The sequence below is a fragment of the Phodopus roborovskii genome, unplaced genomic scaffold, assembly GCF_943737965.1.
Source record: "Phodopus roborovskii unplaced genomic scaffold, PHOROB, whole genome shotgun sequence".
Lineage (NCBI taxonomy): Eukaryota > Metazoa > Chordata > Mammalia > Rodentia > Cricetidae > Phodopus > Phodopus roborovskii.
In genome coordinates this window covers 16569521-16579324 of record NW_026126469.1, presented here as the reverse complement: position 1 = coordinate 16579324, position 9804 = coordinate 16569521, and the positions used below count along the sequence as shown (strand labels likewise).

Genomic DNA, 9804 nt, shown 5'->3' with positions numbered 1-9804 from the left:
GCTCCCAGACCTCTACAGATTGTTGCCAGCGCTGCTTTAAAGAGTACATCTTCCTTTTAGATCCGAGGGAGGGGTGAGGAGGTGGGGGTGGGAGGGAGGCAGGCCACGTGACTTCCTTCCCAGAGCGCCTGCGTGGCCGGCCTCCTAGCAACCCGTGCATTCCCGCCTAACGACACCCGCGCACCGCGGTTGGCTGTCGCAGCGGCCGTGCACCTCCCGCGGGCGGTGCTGCCGGAAGCCCCTCCCGTGGCCGCGGCTCGGTGGCTGGCTGGCGGCGGTTGTCACTCCGGGGCGTTTTCCCCGGCCGGCGCTCAGCTGGGGCGGAGGAAGAGGCGGCCTGGGCCTGACGAGCCGTTGCAGTCTTCGCGGCTGCTATGCCCAGGGTGCGCGGCGCCCTCAGCAGCTCCGTGCAGCGCTAGAGGCGGCCGAGCGCTCGCAGACGTAGCCCGGATCCCCGGTGCCGCCGCCGCCGCCGCCGCCGCTCGCCCGCTCCCGCAGCTCCCGCCGCTCTTCAGGCGTCTCCTGCGAGGCCAGGCGGAGGCAAGATGAAGATGACCGTGGATTTCGAGGAGTGTCTGAAGGACTCGCCCCGCTTCAGGTAACCCGCAGTGTCGCCTGGTGCCTCCTGGAGCCGCATCTCCCGGCGGCGGGGCGTGAGAGCCGGTCCTGGGGAGCGGCCGCTGACCCTGGGATCGCTTGTCAACCCCGGGAGCATTCGCTGGCCCCTGTAATACCCGCTGGGTGCGGGGGCACCGACTGACCCGGGAACACCCGCCAGACCCCGGCAGTACCCAGCGACCCCGGGTGCATCGTCCGCTCCCGGGTACACCCGTAGATAGATGCTGGGTGCACCGCGGACCCCGGGAACCCCAGCCAGCTCCGGGAGCACCGCGGGCGCTAAGTCCGCGCCTTCGGACGGGGCGGGCCGCAGCCTTTCGCCCGCAATCCGAGGCGTGGCCGAGAGGGGACGTCGCCTCTTCAGACCTGGCTCACCGCCGCCTCTCCCGGAGCCCGGGCACCGCCGCATCGCGAAAGTCGCGTCCCTCTCTGGCGCTTTTCCTCTCCCCTTCCTTCCGCTGCGCGTCGGCGCCCACCTCCCCACCCCCTCTGCGCGCCAGCTTTCTGGGCATCCTTGCGGGTCACTTAGTTCCTCTTCCCGCTTCTCCGCGGCCCTCGGCCAGGGAGGAGGGGGCAGGGGCCCCAGGGAAGCGTCGGCTGCGGATTCGATGGAGTAGGGGCGGGGTGGGGGGCTTTGAACCACCTAGTCTAGCCACCCTTGACCGCCACGGTCTGTTCTGCTTTTCGTCGAAGCTTTTAGAAGAGGTGCAGGGTCTGAGGGCTAGCCAAGGCAGCATTTCTGTTTTGAGAACGGAAGTAGGAGGGCCCCAAAGATTGCATTTGTGTTCCTCTTCCCGCGGGCTGGAGGGGCCCAGGATCACAGTCGGATGCTCCCAGTGGATCTGTCACAAAACTGATGTGGTGGCATTTGGATTCACATGGGCTGGCCTGCCTTCCACGTGAGAGGCTGCAGTTACTGAGGGGGGGTCCAGAATCCGTGGTTTTTCCCTTTCGAGCATTATAGGAAAGTCTGGGTTTGGAGAATGGAGCCTTTCTTAGGCTGTGTTTTGCATTGTACTGGGATAGGGCTGGATTTAGGCCTAAATAAGACCTTAAAACTTAAGTTACACAGTGACATTTTTTGAAGCTTCCTCTGAACATTGGTGTGTGTGTGTGTGTGTGTGTGTGTGTGTGTGTGTGTGTGTGTTTGTGTTGTGCGCGCCCACCGAGCTCCCTGCCAAGTGTGCATTGTAAATTCTTGCACCCTCTGGGAACGAACTGTTCTTAGCCTTCTGACTGTTAATTTGGCATCCCATTCTCCTTCCAAGAAGAGGAAGGATACGCTTAGAATGAGGGAACTTAGAGGAAATTTAGGGACACGTTGTCTTTGCTCTTTTCTAGGTGTAAGCTTTATTTGAAGTTAATGCTTGCAAACAAGCACAGCTCTGCACTTGATTTCGTTAATGTTTTTGCCATTAGATTTTGACAGTTTTATGTTCTGGGTGAATTGAAGGACCCTGGTGACCCAAATAGATTGTTTAGGGCTCCCTTAGATGTTAGCTTTCCTGACTGGGCAGCAAATGAAGTAATTTTAAAATAATACCTTGGGAAGTTTTGCTTACTCAGAATTTTTTGCTTAGGTGATTCAGCCGTTTGAGTGAGTGAGTGTGTGTGTGTGTGTGTGCGTGCGCGCGCGCGCGTGCGTGTGCGTGCGTGCGTGTCCAGAGATAGTCATTGGATGTCTTCCTCAGTTGCTTCCTACCTTGTCTTTTGAGAGGGTCTCTCACTGAATCTCAGACTTGCTGATTTGGCTAGACTGGCTGGCCAGCAGTCCTAGGGACCCTCCCATCTCTGTCTCCCCAGCGCTGGGATTATAGGTATGGTGGTGCTCCCGGTTTTCTTTTTCTTTTTTTAAACATATGTTTTGGGGAGTCAAACTCAGTTCTTTAGTCTTGTGTGGCAAGCACTTGACCCACTGAGCTGTCTCCCCAGCCGTCAGCTGTTTATCTTCACAGGAAGTAACCACAAAACTTTCTTTTTAGAGAATGTAGCTTTGTGCTTCCCTGGTTTTAGATAAATTTGATTTGTGTGTGGGGGCAAGTTGAGGGAAGTGTTTTGGGTAGGCTTTTAGCCTTTGATGTTGGTTACATGTCATGTGACACTTTCTTTTTTAAAGTAACCCTTGAATATAAAAGAAGAATTAGAGATACCAGGTTGTTGTGGTGTGATATGGTGAGCTTTTTGGTTCAACTTAATTGTAATATTTGCCCTGTTTTATGTAGATAGAGATTTCTAGGATTTCTAGCCTCTGGCATTCCAATTATTGTCAGCTGCAAACTGGGAACAGATACCAAGGTTTCAAGATTTTCAGCATCTTGTATTCATTTTGGGGCCTAGATTAGATTTACAATAGAGAACAATGTCAAGAAGATTAAATTGAAGTTTTTCTGTAACTCCAGTGCTGTGTAGATTTGGGTTGTATCAGAACAGGGTATTTCATTAATATTAGTTCACATCATTCTGCATTGGATAAAGTTGATGTGAGTATATATGAATTTGGAATGCAACATTGGAACTTATCAGAGTAGAGAATGTGAGCCCATCTACTTCAGAAGCTGAGGCAGGAAGATTGTGAATTGGAGGCTAGTCTGGAGATCTTAGCAAAAGCCCTGTCACCTTGGCTGAGGAGACAGCTCAGTGGTTAGAGTCCTGACTATGAATCCTGGGCTGAGGAGATAAACTCAGTGAGTAAAGTGATGACTATGTGATTGGCCATTGAGGACTGTAGTGTGGATCCCCAGCACACTTGTAAGTGCTGGGCTGACAATCTCAGCATTCTGGAGGCAGAGATCGGTCCTATGGAACAAGGTGGCTAGCTAGACAGCTGAATCAGAGCCACTGGGATTAAGTGAGAGACCCTACCTGAACATATGAGGTGGAGAATGATGGAGGAACATCAGCCTTTGGCCTTTATGTGTGCACATATGTGGACATTGCTTGGGCACACATACACCAACCTATATAAATGTGCATATACACATGTACACCAGTCACGTATAGACATGCAAACAAAACAAAACTCTGTTATTCGTTATTACCAAGAAAAACAAGGAAAACAGGAGAAATTGTGAGGGCAGGTCTCTGCCTTTAATTTCTTAAAATCATTCTCTCCTTACTCACATTAGGGCTGGAGAGACAGCTCAGCTGTTAAGAGCACTGGCTGCTTTCCAATGGACCTGGGTTCTATTCCTCAGAACTGTAAGTCCAGTTCCAGGGATCCAGTGCCCTATTCTGGGCATAGGGCATACCTATGGTGCACAGACACACATGCAGGTAAAACACCCATACATTATTAAATAGTAATACAAAAATTAAGTTTAGGCAGTGGTGGTGAATGCCTTGAATCCCAGCACTCAGGACACAGGCAGGAGGATCTCTGTGAGTTTGAGACCAGCCTGGTCTACAGAGTGAGTGCCAGGACAGCCAGGGCTATTGCTCAGAGAAACCTTGAGTCAAGAAACAAACAAACAAAAATCAGAACAGAAGTTGTGGAGCCTCACATTAAGTTTTATACTTTCAGTATTGAAGATATTTTATGTACTTATCTACCACCAAAAATAAAAGCTTTTATTCCAAAATGTGAATTCTATATAGAAGTTCATTCAGTTTTGTAGACTTTGGGTCCTGCTAATTTTGGTGTGTGATGCTTTTATTTGTAAGTTTTTAAATAATAAAGTTTATAAAATAAAAATGTTTTCACAAAATGAATCACTATTATTATTATTTTGGTTTTTTGAGACAAGATTTCTCTGTGTAATAGTTCCTGGCTGTCCTGGAACTCACTCTGTAGACCATGCTGGCCTCAAACTTATAGAGATCTTCCTGCCTCTGCTTCCCAATGCAGGGATCAAAGGTGTGTGCCACAGCTCAGCTCACAAAATGGATCTTACGGCATTAAAATAAGGCATTTGTATGTAACTGCCTTGGATGCTATAAACTTGGTGCAAAGTCAGATCTTGCTGAAGAAAAGGTTCACTACCACTCAAGGTTAAAACCTTCATTTTCCTGTTGAGTTGCTGAGAAAATAGGAAGGTTATTTCTGGGATGGGGAGAAAAAGCTGTTGTTGTGACTTTTGATAATTTGAATAGACGTGGTGCTTTCTCTTGCATTCCAGTTCTGGGTATTTTCAGTTTTGCTAGTAGATTGTAGGGCACATTTCATTGTATAAATTTGGGTTCTATTTTTAGCTTTTAAAATACCAGTCTAAAAGCTTAAAGGTCAAAATCTTGTTATAAAAAATCTGCAAGAATATAAATGTATCTCTGAATAACTTTTTTTTTCCCTAAGAGGGAATATTTGGGAGGAAGAGACATTTTAATTAATATTTACTGAAGTTTGAATTTGGGCCTGAAATGATAAGTAGTTTCTTGTTTGAATTTTCAGAACCTATAATCCAAATTGTTTATAGGCTCAGCATGCTGGTGATATCATTACGATTCCCAGGTTGTCAGAGACAGAAAGATTGTGAGTTTGAGGCTAGTTAGGACTATCTAATGAGACTTGGGGAAAAAAAAAAAAGATTTTTATTTTATGTGAATGGGCGTTTTACGTGTATGTCTGTCTGTGCATCACGTGTACCCAGTACCCGTGACAGCCACAAAAGGGCATTGGGTCCCCTGGAACTGAGTTAGTGGTGGTTGTAACCTGCTATGTGGGTGCTGGGAATTGAACCTGGGTCCTCTGGAAGAGCAGCCAGTGCTCATAAATGCTGAGCCACCTCTCCAGTCCTCCCAGACATATTTTGAACATACTTTGGTTCAGTTAGGAAGTGAAAATGTCTTTGAGGTAAAAGTTGAGAGGCCAAGCATGACGGAGCGTGGAATCAGGAGGCTGTGGCAGCAGGGTCTCAGATTGAAGGTTAGCCTGGGCCATACAGTGAGACACTGTTTAAACAAAACAAAACAAAACAAAACAAAACTAACAACATTAGGAAGTTGAATTAACAATGTTCAAATTATGAAGCATTTATTATTATCCGTTTTATGCATGTGGATGTGTTTCCTGCATGTATGTCTACGTACCATGTGCATGGATGGTGCCCATAAAAGCCAAAATAATGTATTGTCTGCAATTGGAGTTATAGGCAGTTTTTAGCCAACTATAGTGCTTTTAACCTCGGAGCCATTACTTAAGCTTCTGCGAAGTGGTTTTTACTCTGAGTAGTGTTCATATGCAAACATAATTACTTTGGTAAGCTTTTAAATAGTCTTTGTGTGATCTTTTAACCTTTAACAATATCTATTATTCACTGTCCTGAAGGTTTTTTTTTTTTTTTTTTTTTTTGGTTGAGAGATTATAGTCCTGATTTGATTCAATTCTTCAGCAGTAAACTAGAATACAATACAATAAAATCTTTTTTTTTTTTTTTTTTTTTGGAGATAGGGTTCCTCTGTGTAACCCGGCTGTCCTGGAACTCACTCTGTAGTTCAGGTGACAAAGATCCACCTGCCTCTGTCTCCCAAGTACTGGGATTAAAGGTGTGCACCACCACTGTCCTGGGTAGAACAAAACCTTTTAACAGGATGCTTTGAATGAGAAGTTTTAATGGGTGAAACACATTGTAACATAACAAGGCTATACACACCATAATTGCATTTTGCCATTAAGCTAGTCTCATCCTGGCTGATTGGTCATTTTATATTCCATCTTTATAACAAACTCCTTGATAACTGGTACCTCACATACAGTAAAAATAGAGTAGTCAGGATAATAGGAAATGTGCTTTTTAACCTCAAGTGGTAGAATGAAATTAACAATATATATATATATCTCAAAGCAATGAAGCCTGATGTTCCTAATTTCAGTTTCTAATTTTTTACTTAATTTAATCAACTTAACATAAATGAATGCAGACTTTTTGGATATGCCAGGCCTCATTCTATATCCTTTCATAGCTAAAATACCTTATGAAGTAGAATTTTACTATTTTTTTTTTTTTTTTTCAGGCAGAGTCTCATTACATAGCTCAGGCTGAAATTTTCCTGCTTCTGCCTTCCATGGGTTGGAATTATAAGTGCACTACTATACCTGGCTAAAATTAGGAATCATTTTCTTTACAAAATAAAAAGAAAACCATTAACAGTAGACATTAATGCTAATATGCATTAAATATTAAAAACTAGCTGAATATTTTGACTTTGTTAATGGTGTGAACTTTTAAAATGATGACTCTGTATTTTAATAAAATAATCTTAAAATTGATCCAAGGGTTCAATTATCTGGATGAATCTTGGTCTGGAAAATACTAAATGTGGCCAGTTTGATAGCCTAGCATGTACAAGTCTGATGACTTCATTTGGGTCCTTGGAGCCTGTGTAAAGGTGGAAGGAGAGAAGGGAACTGCACAGAGCTGTGCTCTGACCTCATCAGCATGTGTGCACACAACAGACCCCCATTGTGTAAACACAATAGTAAAAATAATGAAGTAGAAAATACTAAATGGAAAATCTAGGAAATATGGACTAGAAAATTTTGATGCTGTATTTTCACTTTTTTGTGTGTGCATGTGTGTTGTATATTTGTGTTCACAGAGATATGGGTATATGTTTATGCATTTGAGTTTACAATTAGTTTATATTAATTATATATAACCATGGGTTAACGGGCTTCATTATTGTCATACATGTGTATAGTTAGTTAACTTGGCCCTTCATTTATTGCTGCCCTGTATTTCCCTTCCACTCCAGCTGTTCCCTTCTCCTTCACAGCTGGCTCCCCTCCACCTTCACATCTTCTTTTGGTGACCTTTAGGGTTACCCACAGGCACTTTACCATTAGCTCCACCGCTGAAGAGAATGGCTCTCAGGGAGGGTGTGGCCTCTTGAGCCCCTCTGTTCTCTGCGACAGTCCCACTCTTGTGCCCATCTTGTGTGGGTAACACAGCTGCCCAGCATTCAGGAGTGCAACAGCCACCCCAGGCCTGGGGTCAGCATCCACATTACTCTGTCCTTCTTCTGACTCTTACATTCTCTGCTTCTACCTTGAGCCTTAGTGAGGGTGATACAGTTGCCTCGTTTCTACAACAGTTACTATTTTCAACACTTTGACCAATTATGAGTCACTACAGTTATCACTGACCACTGTAAATGACAGTAACACTATCTGCAGGCATCAACATAGTTATTTCGATTGACAATTTGATGCCACATTGTGTCCATTTAGCAGACAGCATTCCCAGCTATAGGTTTTCCACAGTACCAGATGTGAATTCCCTCCTGTTTCCTGGGCCTCAAGTCCGATCAGAAAATGGTCGGTTGCTCCATGACAGACTTGCTGTTACTGCTCCAGTGGGCATAGCTGGCATGGCTGGTTTGTAGATTTGTGGGCTGGTTCACAGCCGAGTAGGACTCTTCCTTAGCTTTCTTCTTGCTGGCCAGAACTCTCCAGTCCAGTTAGAGCTTGATTTCTGTTTTGTGACAGGGTGTGCTCCATTTTTTTTTTTTTTTTTTTTGAGGTGAATCTGTCACTGAGCCTGGAGCTCATGGATTTGGTTAAATTGACTGTCTGCCTGATGAGCCCCAGACATTTGCCTGGCTCCATACTTCCAGCACTGGTTATAGATGCTTGTTGGCATGCCCACCTTTAACTTTAGTGGTGGGGATCCGAACTCAGGTCCTTATGCTTATGCAGCAGGTAGTTTACCAACTGAGCCATGTCCCCAGGCCTGGAAATTCACGTTTTAAAATTGGCATTTCGATGTAGAGTGGTGAAAAAATCACCCACTGTCCTGTTCCGTCCAGCTGGGCTGTAAACACTTCCTTTCCTGGTGTATGTTTACCATATAGCCTACCCGCCCGTCAGTCACTAACTGTCTGGGTAGGGTTGTAGTACTTGTGTCCAAGCAGTCTTTATTTCATTTAATGAGGGGCTGGAAGTGTAAGAGTAGTGGTGCTGGTAAATCTAGACGCTCCAAAATGAAATTGTAAAGTGCTTCGTTGATGTGAAAAGGCTAAAGTTCTCCTTGAAGAAATTAAAACCAGCCTTATGCTGAGATTGCTAAGGTCTGCAGTATTGCTGTGTGAGTGTGAACTGTCCTCCTGGAGCTCATTTGTGTGTTGATTATTTGGTCCCCAGCCAGCAGTACTGTATTGGAGGTTATGAATCTGGGAATTGGGGCTGGCTGGAAGAAGTAGGTTCTCCATATGAAAGACCTGGTCCTGGTTCCCATCTGCCTACCACAAAGTGAATAGCTTCCGCCGTGTCTTTCTCCCACTGTGTTGCTCTGCCCACGGACATGGGGCTGAGCAGCTGTGGATGACCCCATTGAAACCAGGGTACAAATAAACCCTTCCTGTCTTAGGGTGTTTGCATCAGTGACTTCAGTCACAGTGATGCGAAACTGACTGATGCTATCAGAAAAGTGGGGTCATTGTCATGGCTACCTCCTGATGTGGTTCAGACGCCTTGGGGAGCTGGTTTGTGGGAGCAATGTGGAAAAATTTGGTGAAGTAGGCTAGCGGGGCCCTTGAGTGCTATAAACAGGTTAGTGGACAGTTGTGCTGAGTTCAGAGGACCAGAAAGCCGAGAAGAATGCCAGGCTGTCCCAGCTCCGGGGTGAAGGAGGGTTCTTTGGGGAATTGGAGTAAAGGCCATTGAGGGTCCATTGTACATTTTGTTCATGGCCAGAGACTGTGGGAGGCTGAGTTAAATTAGGCGAAGGACTAGTGGATATAGCAGAGGGAATTTTTAAGGCAGTTTAGCATTCAGCTGTGGCATGGTTATTGCTGACTGCTTTTAACCAGGCTAAACTTACTTTGCTCACTATAAAGTGCTTCATTTAAGTGAAAAGGTGGTGAGGCTTGAGAACGAAGAGCAGAGCAGAATGGCTTAAGAAACTTGCAGTGTGTTCGGAAGGCTGGGGTGACAATAGTGTTGAGGAGGGATGATTCCTGAAGAGGTTAGGACAACTGATCATTGGGCTATAGAAGAGCCCTAAGGGCTTCATGAGAATTGCCTGGGACTCTAAGGCTCAAGGGCATAAACATGCAAACTCATTAAGAAACTTTCGCTTGGGTTGAGAGCATTTCCTAGGCCCATGGCTTGCTAAGTGCAGGCTAGGAAAGTGTTTTCCCATAATTCATTTCACTGTACTCTGCTGCCCAGGAACTGAGAGGCCAGCACAACCATGGTCCAAGTTGGCACCACTCTAGCTGGTACAGAACTGTTCATTATCCATGTGATTATGG

At 45.6% G+C, this 9804-nt stretch overlaps 1 protein-coding gene across 3 annotated transcripts in view; it reads left to right on the top strand.

Moving 5' to 3' along the window:
* The first annotated feature begins 235 nt into the window (after positions 1–235).
* Positions 236–9804, top strand: part of Acap2 (ArfGAP with coiled-coil, ankyrin repeat and PH domains 2) — a 115135-nt gene continuing 105566 nt past the window's right edge. The window contains exon 1 of one of the 3 annotated variants that reach the window (XM_051191307.1): positions 236–598. In XM_051191307.1, the coding sequence (XP_051047264.1) occupies positions 546–598 (53 nt within the window). In that variant the 5' untranslated portion in view covers positions 236–545. The remainder of the gene's footprint in view (positions 599–9804) is intronic. The other 2 variants (XM_051191309.1, XM_051191308.1) reach the window with 2 other exon arrangements.